This window comes from Euleptes europaea, chromosome 2, assembly GCF_029931775.1.
Source record: "Euleptes europaea isolate rEulEur1 chromosome 2, rEulEur1.hap1, whole genome shotgun sequence".
Classification (NCBI taxonomy): Eukaryota; Metazoa; Chordata; class Lepidosauria; order Squamata; family Sphaerodactylidae; genus Euleptes; species Euleptes europaea.
Genome location: NC_079313.1, coordinates 64,365,954 through 64,382,757, shown reverse-complemented (window position 1 = coordinate 64,382,757; position 16,804 = coordinate 64,365,954). Strand labels below are relative to the sequence as shown.

Sequence of the window (16,804 nt, the reverse complement as noted above, 5' to 3'; positions counted from 1 at the left end):
CTGCCCCTAACACTTGTACTTGACAGTTCTTGCAAGAACCTTCTGGCTCCAAATACTGGTTTGTTGCAACAGGAAGAAAATGGGTGTACAACCACCCCTTTGTATGGCATTACAAGATCCTTGCAGGAAGACCAGCATAACCTTTACCAACATCAGAAATCCAACTTATGTTTCAGATTCTTTCTGTACATTTTAAATTGGTCATAGAAGCTACTTGGGGTCTCCCTTAGGCTCTATTTTTTTTTTAAAGGACATGCAAGAAAGGAGTTTGGGGAACGTTTTGTCTTTTCAGGACTTTTGCCCTGATGCCTGGAAGTACAAGCACAACTCACAATTGTTATTTATTGCAGTTTCCTAGGAATCCGTAAAATAAAGTAGGCAGAGGTTGCTCGCACATGAGTCCCAGCTCATGTCTGGGTGTGTCTAATTGTAAAAATAAAAAGGTCAGTGGCACATTAAAGACTAATAGATTTATTGAAGCATAAGCTTTTGTAGGCAACTGCTCACTTCATCAGATGTATCAGTGACTCTAGCCCATGAAAATGTATGTTTCAATAAACCTGTTAGTCTTTAACGTGCCACAAAATTTCGTTTCCCCTGCACTGCAACAGGCTAACACCCCAATGCATTTGTGTTTAATTCTGTGTTCCTACACCTGCCAGAATGTGTCTTGGAATCCACTGCCTTACCTGGGGTTCTGTGGCTCAGGTTTCATGAGTACACAAATGGATGTGGAAAATATTCACGGAAGGTTGGGAAATAACTGCATAAAACTATTTTTATGAATCAAATGTGTGTCTTAAGGTAAAACTTTTGTTGTTGCTGTTGGTATCAAAAATTCCAGTAAATTTAATCAAAGTTCAAATTTCGTAATCAAATTCATTTCAAAAGATAAGCCTATTCACAGGACAGCCCAGCATGTACTGGCTGCTTGCCTATGGTCATGTGCATTTGCCAGTCGTGCAAAATTTGTCTTTCAGCATGCATTAGTAGATAATGAAAAAATGATCCTTTCAATGGCTTGCCAAATGCTAAAGCTGGTAGCTGGCAGTGGATATCCACAACTGGTTGCGCTTCACTTGAAGGAAACTAACATGTGCAAGATTTGCAGGTCTTTTACATAAAACAATCATACATCCAATAGTCAGTTCAAATTTGTATTTAGTACTGTTTTATTCCTTCCTCCAAGGAGCTCAGGGTGCCATACACGGTTCTGGACTGCTCCATTTTATTCTCACAACAACCCTGTGAGGTACATTAAACTGAGAGAGAATGACTGCCCAAGCTTCATGGTGGAGTGCAAATTTAAAGTTGGGTCTCTCAGTTTCAGATCCAGGTCTCTGACCACCGTATCACATTGGTGGCTTGCACAATGCGTGGTCATTATTGCTGTAGTAATGTGATTCATGCCGGTATGGAAAGCAGTAAAACCAAGGTACCCACAGTCAGAGTAGAGCTTTCAACATACTTGAGGAATTCCCCAAGTATGCTTTAAAAATATAATTTTATAACTTAAGAACATACCGTGCATTCCTGAGCCGCGCTGGCAGCCAGGACGAAAGGCCTCTGGAGGTTGGCAAAGGCCTCTGCTGACACAAAGGCCCATAGCGCCAGCATCCGGGAAGCGTACACCAGCGTTTGTGGCCCCAACACGGGCATGAAGGCCCAGTTGCTGGCCGCTGCTGTGGCAGCGCCAGGCCAGGACACTGACGGAGCCTTCCGCTGGCATCCGGATGCTGGCAAAGGCCGCATCGTCGCCCTGGGAGGCATTCCCGGGGCATCACGGCGCCAACCTGGGGGCGGGGCCGCCATTAGGCGGCCTCCTAAGCCATTATGGCTTGGGAAAGCCCCCCCTTTTTTTGGTTGAGATATGACACCTTTTAGGTGACGTATCTCCTATGCAACCCATGTGGGTTGCACGGATTTTTGGCGCCAGGTGGAGGCAGCGCCCCTGCGTTGCCTCCTAAGCCTGGCACAGGCATTCCCCTCAGGAATGCACGGATAATATATTAAAGGCCTGATAAGGACTGAGCATGCTTTAGGAGACTTGCCATGTTAAGAAAGTTGCTTAAAAGGCAGACAAGAGCTTATAGAACCTGGTGGGGGGAGTTGGGGCACGAGGAATTTTGAAATTGTTTTCTTTCCCCTGTACATTACCTTAGATTCCCAAAATTCTTTCCTCTAAGTGTTCAAGTCAGTGTGACAAATATCGTACATCTCCATCCCTCTATAAAATGTAAATTGCAGGCTCTTGCAACCTTAATATGCCTCAGGGACCTGTGGGGAAGAAAAAAGTGGTCAAGCCTTCAACTTGTGCTTAGTTTCAATTATTGCAAGCACCTCTCCACTCTTCTTTAGCATATTTAAAAGATATGTTCTTTGAAAACACATTTTTCTCTTTAAAATGGTAATAAAGTGGAGGGGCCCAGTTTCAGTGAGCGAATTTGAGTGGCAATTGAGGATTCAACCTCTTCTCCCTTCTCTTCATGGCCCCCAATTTGCCCTGACAGACAAAGTTGTGTGATCTTATATCTGTTATTTGCCTCAATGGTAAACTTCATGGTCAATTGGTTATTATTAAGGCAGTAAAGGGGACCCACCTGAAGACAAGGTTAGGGTTTCTGCATATTCAGGGGACTCCTTAAGTATGCAGAGCAATATTAGTTTGCCAATTAAATTAATATCCTTTACTGTAAATCAGATTGAGCAGGGTCTTTCCCCTTAATATATTGAGAGATGTTCAGTGCTGTCCTGAAGGGGGGGCCTAAAGAGGTTTGGATGCGGCTTGCTCCTTGCCCCTCTAACGCTGTTGCAAGGCCACTTACACTGGTGCTGGGGCCCAGCACCACACATGGGCACTGCTGCAGCCTCAGCAGCAGCGTATATCCAACACTGGGGCTCGCGCCAGTGCCAAAGGGGCATTCCTGGGGTGGGGCTTATTTTAGTCAGCTCCCTAAGCCCTTTTACCCCGGAACTCCCCCCCTTTTACCAGCATTGAGTTTTGTCTGCAAAAATGGTGGTGTAGCCATGTGAAACTGCATAGAGCAGTTTCACGGGGCTTGGAGGATTTCCCCGATCGGATTTCCCCGATCAATTTGCTTGCTGCAGCAAAACAAACTGATCAGGAGGCGGCCCAGCTGTGCCATCCCCAAGCGTGCCTCTACTAACCCCCCTTAGGATTGCTGTGCCCAAGAGTCAGAAAAAAGGGTAAAAAAACTAACAAAGAGTGTGATGGGGAAATTGACCTTCTGGAGCTTGTAATATCCTTGAGGGGCATTTGCGGGGGAGGGCTCCTGATACTTTATTATTCCCCTCCCCCAGGTCCCTAACTTATACTGAATAACTGCTATGCTGGCCCTCTGTAGAACTGCTACAATATGCTACAAAATAGTTCAAATCAGTGAAATTTAAAAGTAATTAACTTTGACTGGATGATTCGCAGCGTTTTCTTAGTGACATAAACAGCATCTCACTCATGTAATTGTGATTACAGTAAAATGAATTGTTACGTGTGTAGCTTAGTCCTTAGTTGACATGTTACAAAATTTTCACTCATGGATGTTGAAAACCATACCTGTAAACTCATTTTAGAGTAGCAGAAGTTTAGCAAAAACTTGGTGAACATTTTGTCTCACCTGAGGGGATGGACAGATGGTAATGAGATATTGAACTATGCAGATAAAGGAAGCAGGTTCTAAATATGTTTGCATTATTCACAGAATGGCCAGTGGTCAGGAGAGCAATGCGTCCTTCGGTGGTGAACGGACAGCTGCTTCAGAAAGTTCTCAAGCAAAAAAGTCTCATAATTATGAAGAGGAAATGTTTTATCGGCACTGCAGAGCAGCCTACTTAGCCATCTTTAAAAGCAGCTTAGAAAACATTAAATCAAAAGAACAACTGTGTTTAGGTAAGTGCTTCTGTTTAAAATGTATTTATTTTATTTAAACATTTTATCTTGCCTTTCCTACCATTCCATGGCTAACTTATTAAAACACTAAAATCAGTACAAAAGATTCACACAGACAATAACATCCACATATTATCCTAACATCCACTAAAAGCATGACTTGCCCTCGGGAATTTTCATTTACATCAAAGACCAATCTACGTAAGATTGCCTTACATTATTTGTGAAAAAGGAGCCAGATTATGGGCCCTTCCTGGGAGGCTGTTCCAATGAACTGGGGCCACTACCAAAAAGAAGCGAGTCTGGGTGGAGACTAAACAAACATTTAGGCAAAGGCTCTGTCAGACTCCAAAAAGAATGGAGATGATCGGTTTGGGAAGATATGCTAGAATTGTAATGGTGGATTAATATATTTGAGGATTAGTGATTTAAACATTTATATGCTGTCTGTTTAGAGACCTGCCTGAGGTGGTTCACAAAGGGAGGATCAATAAAGTATCTGTATAATATTATATGGGAGAATATTAATTGGATCTCCTAACTATTTTATGTAAAGGCTTCCAAGCATCCTCATGGGAATGGTGAGTGTGTGTGTGTGGGGGGGGTATTAACTCTTTTCATCCATACCTATTCTTCAGTTGATCTTAACCCCCTGAAGGTGCAATCAAGAAAAAAGATAAATGTTTTCCCTACTGCATCTAATAGTAGTTTTGTGGAGGGAAGTTCAGTGAGGAAGACTGAAAAGTGTGAGAGACAGGGAATTAACAACCTGTGGCTCAGTATTGTGCTCTTGACCTCAGCCTTGTTCCCGGGGGAGACTCTGGGGGTGCTGGAGGCTGAAGAGTGCACATGGGATTCCTAGTTTCCTGTTCAATGGGAACTTGAACAGGCACCTGGGGAGGCGCCGTGGCTCAGTGGTAGAGCATCTGCTTGGCATGCAGAAGGTCCCAGGTTCAATCCACGGCATCTCCAGTTAAAGGGACTAGGCAAATAGGTGATGTGAAAGGCCTCTGCCTGAGACCCTGGAGAGCCGCTGCCAGTCTGAGTAGACAATACTGACTTTGGTGGACCAAGGGTCTGATTCAGTATAAGGCAGCTTCATGTGTTCATGTGTTCACCTTCTGTTGGAGAGGAGGCAGGGAAGGGGCCTCTCCCCCTTGAGTTTCCAGGATGCACGAAGCCTTGGGTGTAGTGGGGACCACTGGGGACTCCTCTCATCTCTTGAAGTCTTCCTCTCCTTTTGCGGAGTCTTCCTCCCATGTAGAGGCTGGGCCAGGGCAGGTCTTGAGATTCATCTACCCTATTGTATACCCTGCAGTGGTCTGTGGGTGTGGGACAGTCTGTGCACTATGGGGCAGCACTGTTGTACCTTAGGTTCTCTTAAAGTTTCCTTTTGTCAGAGCTCTCTCTTACATTGCTATTTTTTTTAATCACCACCCAGGCTCACTCACTAAGAGGGTGAGGATGTGCACTTTCCATTGAGGAATACCCAGAGTAAGAGCCACTTTACGCATCTTTAAAATATGCACAAAGGGTGTGATTTAAGAGTACAATCCAACTCATCCTTCACAGAGGAACTATCAAAAAAGGAGTAAGCCCAGGTGGTGATTAGGCTTCAGGAGAAGGAGACTCTGAGAGGTCCTGGAATACAGTTCTGACCCATAAGAGCCAGTGTAGTCTGGGCCACATCCACTAGCCCCTGCGGGCTGTACAACCTAGTGACTACACTTCTATCTCCAAGGAGATGTCCTCACATGCCTACCCTAGGAGCATCTAGCAGTCTGTTCTTCCCTATGCCTTTAGTATTCAAGTGTGAGGAAACGGGGAAGGAGTTTCTGTACTTCTTGTTGTTCCCGCACCTTTTTGGACCCTCACAAATTTCTCCCTGTTATCAGTAGCTGAGAGGAGGATTTTAATACTCTTTATACCCCACAGTATGTCACCCTTGCTTCAGTGAGGAGCGTTTCCCTTTCCTTCCCCCCCAGTAGAAATTGAAAGGCTTAGAGGCTGAAGCTGAATTTAAAAGTATGAATAAAATGATGTTTATTATTTACAGACAGGATGAAAGATTGTTGGTTATTCTTCCAGAGAGGCACAAAGCTTAAATGGTTAAAGGCAGTTCAAAATCTCAGATGGTTTGAGGCACGGTTCTTAATTCTCAGTTCAGATACTTCAAGATACTCAGTAATAAACTCAGATGTTATTTCAAACTACTTATAGTCTCAAAATACTTGGTGTAGTCTCAGACTAACCTAGCAGAAGAAGAAGAGTATGCCAACTTTCTCTACCACTTAAGGCAGAATCAAACCGGCTTACAATCGCCTTCCCTTCCCCTCCCCACAACAGACACCCTGTGAGGTGGGTGAGGCTGAGAGAGCATGACTTGCCCAAGGTCACCCTGCTGGCTTTGTGTGGAGGAGTGGGGAAACAAATCCAGTTCCCCAGATTAGCCTCCACCGCTCATGTGGAGGAGTGGGGAATCAAACCCGGTTCTCCAGATCAAACTCCACCGCTCCAAACCACCGTTCTTAACCACTACACCACGCTGGCTAGCACACAAAATACCAGAAAGTGGAGGTTCATCCACAACCTTTCCCACTCCTTAGATTTGCCCACCTCCTGAGGAAACAAATCTCTCTTCTCCAAAACACTGAGTTAGGAGTCTCCCTGTTTCAGAAGCCACCTCCCTCCAAGTGACCAAAGAAAGGGCTATCACACACTGCCGCAATCTTCCCCTTGTCACTACTCAGGTTTGGTTCTAAACAAGCTAGGTAGTATTTGAACAAGTGTTCTCAGAGTCTCTCCACACCACCACACCGTTCAGAAGCTCAGAGCTATCTGCTTTCCCAAGAGCTATCTGCTCAAGATCTCTTCTCTCCCCCCCCCCCCAAGAAGCCTATCAGCTTTCCAGACTCCTCCCACGGCTTGCTGGCATTGGCTGACAGTTACCGAGTCTCACGGTTTAAACCTGTATCCGTCACAGCAAGCTGTTCTTGGGTTAATCAAGAACTCTATGCTGGGGCCAAAGGAAAACATCGGTGCTCCTAGGGGAGATACAGTAAGACTGCAACTTGAAGCATACAGCTTTTAACAGTAGGAGAGTGTTCCAAGTAAATTGTACATGATAAAAAAAGTAATCTGAGCAAACATTTTTCACAATTAGCACTGTACAGATACGTGCACCTGAAATTGCTTGTATCTCATTGCTGCATGTAGATGCAATGGGGGAAAAACATCAATTTGCTATTGTGCAGTGTGGACTGCCCCCCCAATTGATCCATACTCCTTCCAGGATGTGATCCTCCCATCTCCTTGTCAGCTTCTTGCTCCTTAAGGATACACTGTCCCATATAAGCAGCCCTCTGAATGCATCAACAGAAAAGCAAGTTTGTGTGACTTGCCTTAATTTGATGATGCAGGTCTTTACAATCACAGCTTTATAGTTAATATTAAGAAAAATGTTGCAAATTTTGTTTACAATTTAAATCAAAAAAACTTCTAAAAATCAGTTCACATTATTAAGCATGATCACAGTTGGGCATATCCTTGGATATTACCAATTTTCCTCTTTCTGTAAGGCAACTCCCCACCCATGGTGGGTGGTGGAGGAAGCACCTGAAAGGGAGCAACACAAATTCCCAGGGAAGGTCAGCTCCAGAGGCAGGTGGTTCCTTCTTGCCTTTTGACAAAGCATCCTTACAGATGCTTATTGGGAGGTGAATACACCTTTATTTGTTGGTTGGTTGGTTTGATTTTTACCCCACCTTTCTCAACCAAAGTCGGACTCAGGGCAGCTAACAATCAATAAAATACATACAGCTTTCTGCCACACCATTCCAGCTCGATCGGAGAAGAAAGGAATTTAGAAGGAGCTATTGCTTTGTTCATTGTTTCCCTCTGCATGGCTTTAGGAGGGGTTGGAGAGACTCTTCAAATGTCAGTATGGGATGCTACCCCAAGTCCAAGACTTTGTGTGCCTATGACTGCATAGACAAAGAGTACTGCATGTTCTCCTGTGGAACTGGTGGTGTGCTGGGGAAGCCATAAAGGACTATAAATGTAAAAGAGGGGTCAAGTTTTAAAAGTTGAGGACAATGCGTTACATGACAGTTTTGTAACTGTTGTTGCTGATGTTATTATTCATCATTTGTTTAAAGCCACTAATGTCATCAACGAATCATCTGACTTTACATACTATATAATTCTCGTGAACATGCTCTTTTGGTACTCTCCTGGTTTCAGAATTCCTCCACAGTATCCTAAAAGGTAAAAGTAGTCCCCTGAGCATGCACTGGGTCATTACTGACCCATGGGGTGATGTCACATCACTATGTTTACTAGGTAGATTATGTGTATGAGGTGGTTTGCCATTGCCTTCCTCAGTTGTCTACACTTTACCCCCAGTAAGCTGGATACTCATTTTACCAACCTCAGAAAGACGGAAGGCTGAGTCAACCTTGAGCTGGCTACCTGAAACCGACTTCGGTCAGGATCAAACTCAGGTTATGAGCAGAGCTTTGACCGCAGTAGTGCAGTTTACCACTCTGTGCCACTGTTTATAAAATCTGTGTTGACATCAACTAATCTGGATTTTAATAGCAATTTGGGCGAACAGATATCTGTTTTATATGTGCTATTTTTTCATCTGTGTCTGTATGGCAGAGGCACATGGCAAATGTTTGGCCATGTACTTTTCGTTGTGAGCCTAGGAGGGTCAGCCAAAAGTTCAAGCTCCCAATACACTTAGTGGTGTCTGTGAATTCTTTAAAAAGTCATGGTGTTTTTCTCAGTCCAGGCCCATGTCAAAGCTTAAAGTTCAGTTCTAGCAAGGAATACAAAGGGAGTCATTACTTTTAGGATGTTTGATTAATAATACAAACTCTGCTTTGTAATTTACAACCTGGTCCTTCACACCCTTGTTCATATGAGTTGTATGTAACACAATGTCCTAGGCTAATATATCTCTGTAGGCACTTAGCAAAACTTTCATCTTTTAAAAGGAACATTTAAAGCGTAAAGTAGAAGAACCTCTTTTAAAAGTAGTCTGAAGAGACTACTTGGCGTTCCCAGCAAGTACTGATTTCCCAGTAAGTATAAATAATACATCAAATGGGAGAATTCTGTAATATATGTCAAGACTGATTTTTTTCTCTTTAAGAAAATGAATCCCCTATTCAAGAAGGATGCCAGGATGCCTGCCCAGGAAGCTAAACTACCCTTTTAGCAAGAAGTACCTTACGGGCAATTTCCACAATCCAGTCACCCGTACAACTAGATTCACACGCCCATCAGGGCTTTTAGTCTTAATTATTTCAACAGAAGCCTTCTGGCAAACCTTCTCAAAACTTGAAACAGAGTTTAAAAAGTAGTTTGAGCTTCAGCGCTGGTTCTTCTGCTCTAGGAAAACAAGTCAGAAGTTCCCTTAGGCAACTGCAAGCCTTTATGCATGCCAGAAGGAGCTTTCTAGATGTTATGACCAGTTTTTTCATAGTGTAGTGTGAAATATAAATAGCTGTAATCTTAGGCTACAACACAGTTTCATATTCTTTAGCCAATATTGTTGCACTTTGCCCTGAAAGGACGTCTGCTAGATTTCAGAGGGCAGACGTCTCCATAATAACCTGCTTTCTGACACCTTAGGATCAGGTTTTCCTATTGGAACATCTGTGTACTAAGGATTTATTCAGGTTTAAGATTATAAAACTTGGACTGGGGTGTATAGGGCAGAGCTGATTACAAATTCAGGCAGAATACTAGACTTGGATTTCAGAAGCAGAATTCAGGCTCAAACTAGACAAGTTGAGGCAAGATCCTTAAACCAACCCCCAGATAATTTTTTTCTGCTAAATAGTAGCTGAGGGGAACAGTGATTAAGTTTGGGGCCAAGGCATGGAGGTTAGGTAATTAACAGCACATTCCTGAGCTCTAAGGAAAAAAGCCCTTAGGAGGCCAAGAAGGCGCTGCAGCGGCGTTTGAGCCCCCCACGCCAGCATCCGAGCACCTTACGCCAGCATAAGTGGCCCGAAGACCAGCGGGAAGGCCTGGACGCCGGTTGCTGCTGCAGCAGCGCCATCCCAGGACACCGACATGGCCTTCTGCCAGTGTCCCACCAGCGTCAAAGCCCATGCCGGCATCCCGGGAGGCGTTCCCGGGGCGTTCCAGTGCCGAGCTGGGAGAGGAACCACCTTTACGCGGCCTCCAAAGCCCTTTCGGGCCAGGAACGCCCCTTTTTTATTTTGGCAAGATGTGCCACCTTTTTAGGTGGCATATCTCCTGTGCAACCCTATGAAGGGTTGCACTGCTTTTCATGCCACAGGGCGGTTTCGGCAGGGAGGTTTCGGCAGGGCCAAAACCTCCTTTGGAGGCAGCACAGCCGCGCTGCCTCCTATGACCGGTGCAGGCATTGCTCTCAGGAATGCGCTGTAAATCTTTCCATCTATTTTCACAATTCAAACTGAAGCTGTTTCCCTTAGTGGGAAAATGTACCGATTAGAAATTAGGGGAAACAGTGTGAGCAAAAGAGTTTAAAAAATCCTACCTGTACTCTGCGGCCTTAGTCCAAATCAAGGTATACATGGCTACTATTTAATTTTAAAATGTGATGGAACTCTGTTCACAGGTTGCGTGATGTTTCCAGCATCTCATCTAGACCCTGACTCTTGGGAGATTAATAGAACATAGACTTTTGCATCAAATGCTGCTAGCCCAGGACTCATTGCATTAGTATTTGCTATTAAATGTTCCTGGCATAGGATTGATGGGTTCTTGGCTAGGTCGCTGCATAGACAAAGGGTTTTGTTTTGCTTTTTTCAACCTGAAATGGGAATTTACATTAATTATATAATTAAATACTGTTTAGAGAAAACTATAGATATATGTGAATTCTGTCAGTGTCAATAACTGCTAAGATTTTATTTTCTTGTGCAGTACTTCAGCAAGCAGGAAGAAATCCATCTTGGCAAACAGTTAATAAATACTGGACACTCCAAACCACCTCATTGAATTTTGATGATTTTTGTTTCATCTTGAAAAAAGAACCCCCTGTTCAGGAAACAGAGCTACTCAAAGCCTTTGCAAAGATGGATGCAAGTAATGATGGCTATATCTTGCATAGTGAACTTCGTCAAGTTCTTGCAACAGTAAGTGTCCTGGTGGATAATTAGAAATCTGAATTGGTATAATTTGCTGAGGTCTTTAAATTCACAGTACATTGTAACACTGGTAGTAATCATACTCAGTCAAGATTGTTTAATATGCTAATATCTGTGTTAAAACTTCAAAGCAGTTCATATACACTGCAAACCAAAGTGATGTTGGTCACCTTATCAACAACCTGCCGGGCTATAAAATCCTGCTGCTAAATGCCACTTCAGTGCTCTATGTGGGGCTGTCCTTGAAAAGTGTTCAGAATCTTCAATTGGTGCAGAACACTGCAGTCAGGATGTAGAACGGAGTGGGTTGTTGGGACCATGTCACTCCAGTCATGGACCATCTACACTGGCTTCCATTTTGTTTCCAGGCACAATTCAAGGTGCTAGTCTTGACCTTCAAAGCCCTATATGATTTGGGACCAACATACTTGAAGGACTGAATCTCTTCTGAACCTGCCTGACCATTATGGTCATCATCGGAGACCCTGCTTTGGGTGCCCCCCGACTTTTGAGATCAGTTGAGGGACAACCCGGGAGAGGGCCTTCTTGGTTATAGCACCCAAGCTCTGGAACTCTCTCCCCAGGGATATTCATCTGTTCCCTTCTGTTGCTGTCTTCCACCAAAGTCTGAACACTTCCTTGTTTAATTTGGCATTCCCTGAGTGATCTCTCCTTCCTAACCAATGATTTAATATTTTGTTTTGTTGTTATGTTTGTATGTATTTTAAGTGTATAGTATGTGTATTAACTCTTTTTAAACTCACTTAGATTGTTTTTATGATGTATGTTTGGGAGGGGGATTGGTTTTAATGGTTTTATAACATAATTTTATCGTGTATGTTATAAATTGTTAACTGCCTTGGTGGCCCTTGTAAGGGCAGAGAGGCAAAATATAAATTCTTTAAATAACATTCATAAATTAAATACACAAGAGGTGGATCCATGAGGATTTGTAGGGGATGAAATCTTCCCCCCTAAAACTGGTCCTTTCCCCCATGCTATCTCTGCTTTCCCAGCCCTGGCAATTTATCCCTGCTCAATTTTTCTTTCTACCCTTAGATACGTACTTAGGAGCCAGAATTAGAATGATTAGTAATGGCTATTTTTCCTGCATAATTAAATAATATGGTACGCTTCTTTTATCAGCAAACTAAAACTGGCATTGTTTTGCAGAAAGGTGAAAAAATGACTCTTGATGAAGTTAATGCAATCACCGAGTTGGCTGAAGTGAACAATGATGGCAAGTTTGACTATTACAAGGTATAACAAACAAGATGGCAGTGTTTTCCTTGATATTGGTCTAGTCAGCTACAATACATGTTTTCTGTCTGGTTAGATGGATTGGTAGAGATCCACTACTGACATTTTTCGGTAGGTAGTTAATCCATAAAGTAGACAGAAGAGGCCCAACACTTGTGTTTTTCAGGAGTTAAGTGGTGAGACAGAGTGAGAATAATTTGGTTCTTAAAGGCCTAATAAAATAGATCAACTTCCATGGTGTCAAAGTTCACTGGTAATCTCTGGGTGATCCTTACATAAAGGGCAGTTTAGAATATCATATGTATCAGTGAAAAGATCGGATAATCACTGGGTGCTGTGGAGACATGCATTCAGCAACAAGACAAAGGCATGGTTAAGCTGTAACAATGAACCATGAGGTTTATACTAACCATCTATACATTGATTTCTGAACCATGATTTGAGTCCCATACACACAGCAAACCATTTTTTGTGGTTCTTGCCTCCTCACACACCAGAATTCAAAACCATACAGTCTTTCTCTTCCATTTTCCTAACTTGTTTTGTCCTTCCATTTAACTGTATGGCATAATAATTGTTTAATAATTAAACAGTTAATAATTTAATTTATAGCATTTTTCCATGATGAATGCACTATTATAACAGTAGCAGAACAATGAATAAATCTCCAAACTGTGGTTTGCAAACTGATTTCAAATCAGAGATTCTGATTTGGCATCCATGATCAAACTGTAATTTGATGCTTCAGTCATAAAGACAAACCATACTTCAACCAAACTGTGGTTTGCAAACCATGGTTGTTGTGCCATTATGTCAGCCGCTAACATACAGAAGTCTTATCATAGAATCGTAGAGTTGGAAGGGGCCATAAAGGCTATCTAGTCCAATCCCCTGCTCAATGCAGGATCAGCCTAAAGCATCCCTGACAAGTGTTCATCCAACTGCTGCTTGAAGACTGCCAGTGAGGGGGAACTCACCACCTTCATCCAGCCGGTACCTTTCTGCCCATAATTTAAACCCATTATTGCAAGTTCTATCCTCTGCTGCCAACAGGAACAGCTCCCTGCCCTCCTCTAAATGATAGCCCTTCAAATACTTAAAGAGAGCAAACATGTCCCCCCTCAAACTTCTCTTCTCCAGACTAAACATTCCCAAGTCCCTCTGCCTTTCCTCGTAGGGCTTGGTCTCCAAGCTCCTGATCATCCTTGCCACTCTCCTCCACATCTCCATTCTGTCCACATCCTTTTTGAAGTGAGGCCCCCAGAACTCACACAGTACTCCAAGTATGGCCTGACCAATGCGGTGTACAGCTGGACTATGACAGCTTGTGATTTTGATGTTATGCCTCTATTGATACACTCCAAGATCACATTAGCCTTTTTTGCTGCTGCATCACACTGGCTGCTCATATTTAGCTTTTAGTCCACCTGATCCCCAAGATCTTGTTCACACACACTGCTACCCAGACGTATATCCCCCATCCAGTATGTGTGTTTCTCAGTTTTGTTACCCAGATGTAGAACTGTGCACTTATCCTTGTTGAATTGCATCTTGTTCGCATCTGCCCACTTTTCCAGTGTGTTCAGATCTCGTTGAATTCTATCTCTATCTTCCAGTGTTTTCACTGCTCCTCCCAATTTGGTGTCATCTGCAAATTTAATGAGTAGTCCCTCCACCCCCTCACCCAGATCATTTATAAAAAATATTGAAAAGTACCAGGCCCAGAACTGAGCCCAGTGGCACCCCACTGGACACCTCCCTCCAATCAGATGAAATGCCATTGACAACCACTCTTCAGGTGCAGTTGTCCAATCAGTTCCCTATCCATGTAACTATCCTAAAGTTCACTCCACAGTCCTCCAGTTAACCCATTAGAACATCATGGGGAACTCTGTCAAATGTTTTCAGAAATCCAGGTAAGTAACATCGATGGTATTCCCTCGATCCAGTAAGCTCGGCACTTGATCAAAAAAGAAAATTAGATTGGTGTGGCAGGACCTGTTGGGTACAAATCTGTTCTGACTTCCCCAGATTACCAAATTGTCCTTCAGATTCTTGCAGACTGGGCCCTTTAAAATTTGATCCAGTATCTTCTCTGGGACAGAGGTCAGACTGGCTGGCTTGTAGCTTCCTGGGTCATCCTGCCTCATTTCTTTGAAAATTGGGATAAAATTTGCCATCCTCCAATCTTGTGGCACATCTCCCGTCCTCCAAGAGGTCTGGAAGATGATGAACAAAGGCTCTGCTTGCTCTCTAGAAAGATCTTTGAGCACTCTTGGGTGCATACCATCTGGCCTGGGGGATGTATACTCATCCAGTGCAGCCAGGTGCCTCTCAACAACCTCTCTGTTCATGTCAACCAGCAGCCCGGATGCTGTGCCTTGCCTACTACCATATCTAAATGAGCCTGATCTCTTCTTCTGGGGAAAAAACCTGAGGCAAAATAGGCACTGAGGCATTCTGCTCTCTCTGTCCTATGTCAGAGTTTCTCCATTTCCCCCCCAACAGTGGGCCTGTCTCCTCTTTTGCTTCTCATATATCTGAAGAAGCTTTTCTTGTTGTACTGACCAGCCTCTGCTCACTCTGAGCTTTGGCCTCTTTGATGGCTGACCTACAGTGCCTAGCAACCTGCAAATACTCTTCTTTAGAGGTATGTCCTTCCCTCCATTTCTTGAACATTTCCTTTTTCTTAGCTCATCATGGAGTTCTCTGTTCATCCACATTGGCTTCTTGGATCCCCTACTATGTTTCTGTCTTGTTGGAATAGCAATGGCTTGAGCTTGCAAGAGCTCTTCTTTTAGGAGAGCCAACCCTTCATTTCCTCCTTTCCCTTCTAGAAGTCTTGCCTATGGAATAACTCTCACCATGCCTCGAAGTTCATAAAAGTCTGCCCTACTAAAATCTAACATACACATCTGCCTATGAACTTCCTTGGTCCCCCACAGCAAAAGAAATTCTAGGAGAACATGGTCACTCCCCCCTAAGGTCCCCACCACCTTCACCCCATCTACCAACTCTTGCCTGTTGGTTAATATTAAGTCAAGTAGCTTCTTATAGTTTCCTCCACCATTTGAAAAAGGAAGTTGTCAGCCAGGCAGGTCAGGAAGTTGCATGACTGTGGGCATTTAGCAGAGTTTGTCTCCCAGCACACATCAGGGAAACTGAAGTCTCCCATAACTACAAGGTCATGTTGCTTGGATATGCTGTCAAACTGCTCAAGGAGGGCAGCATCCACCTCCTCACTCTGGCCAGGCGGTCTGTGGCAGACTCCCACCACAATACTGTTTGTCCTTCCTTCTCTTATCCTCACCCAGATGCTTTCCACTGGGTTTTCACCCACCTCCTCCAATATTTCCTGACAAGCAAACTCTCTTCTCACATTCAGCGCCACTCCACCTTGAACAGCAACATCCAGTCAGGTTTTGACAAAGTAAAAATTACAATCTTGAGGCATGTTCATTAGTGTATTAATGTGGGAGGCATTTATAATTATCTTATCATGTGCTAAGTAATTCTACAGTGCATATATTTATGACATTCAGTATGTTTAATATTTAGGGATACCATTAATGGAGATCATTAGGCTAGAATCCCACAGAGACTAGTGCAGAATACTATCCCCGAAGGAGCAGCATCCCATCAAGCCATGTTATGAATTTTTGAGGTCAAGCTCAGTGAAAGTACAAATATACAAATGGCCTAACATAACGAACAACCATGAGAATGGTAGTGTGTGCAGTCTCAATTCTTAAGGCTATTCCTTACAATTTGTTTAGTATACAGTCAGTGCAGTCTTACGCAGTCACATCCTTCTAAGTCCCTTGAAGTCTTAAGAGGGCATAACTCTACTTAGGATTGCACATTCAATTATGTGTCAAGATACTGGGTTGAATCTAGCCAGCTTTTTCGTTCAGTTTTGGCTGGTTTCTCTCCTGTCCCACATGGTTTTTGTCCATGCAGGTCCCATGATCCCCAACATAGCCTTTTTGGTGGTCAAAGGGGATCCGTTTTTCACAAGAGGAAAAGTTGATTGGATCCAGCCCACTATCTTTCTGGGTGGAGAGGCCTGAGGCATAATATTATGCCTGAATTAAAACACATGATCAGTTTTACTTTATCCCAGTATTCACCCAGCCTTATTAATGATTATATTGATCATTAAAGATTCCCAACTAGATTAATCGAAAATAATAACACTCAATTGAAATCAGACATTAAAAAACCACTATGCCCACAAATGTGTGTTAGACAATATAAATCATATCTTGCGTTGTTTCATCTTTTAAAATTTCAGTTCTGTGAATCATAGTTCCATTTTATTGTGTCACTTGAGAGTGGTCAGTGTGATTTATGAAACTAAAATAAGGATTGCTTTTCCGGGGAAATATTCTTTACCTATTGATCTTTTCTTTGCTTAGAACTGCATGTGTTTATTTTTCTTCCAGAATGCTTGAGAAACCTAGAGGTTTTTTTTTATTGTTTACAG

At 43.2% G+C, this 16,804-nt stretch overlaps 1 protein-coding gene across 1 annotated transcript in view; it reads left to right on the top strand.

Annotated features, from left to right (window-relative positions):
• EFCAB7 (EF-hand calcium binding domain 7) overlaps positions 1-16,804 on the top strand; it is a 38,387-nt gene that overhangs the window by 418 nt on the left and 21,165 nt on the right. The window contains exons 2-4 of the mRNA XM_056844328.1: positions 3,720-3,907; positions 10,835-11,046; positions 12,232-12,318. Of these exons, the coding sequence (XP_056700306.1) occupies positions 3,721-3,907; positions 10,835-11,046; positions 12,232-12,318 (486 nt within the window). The 5' untranslated portion in view covers position 3,720. The remainder of the gene's footprint in view (positions 1-3,719; positions 3,908-10,834; positions 11,047-12,231; positions 12,319-16,804) is intronic.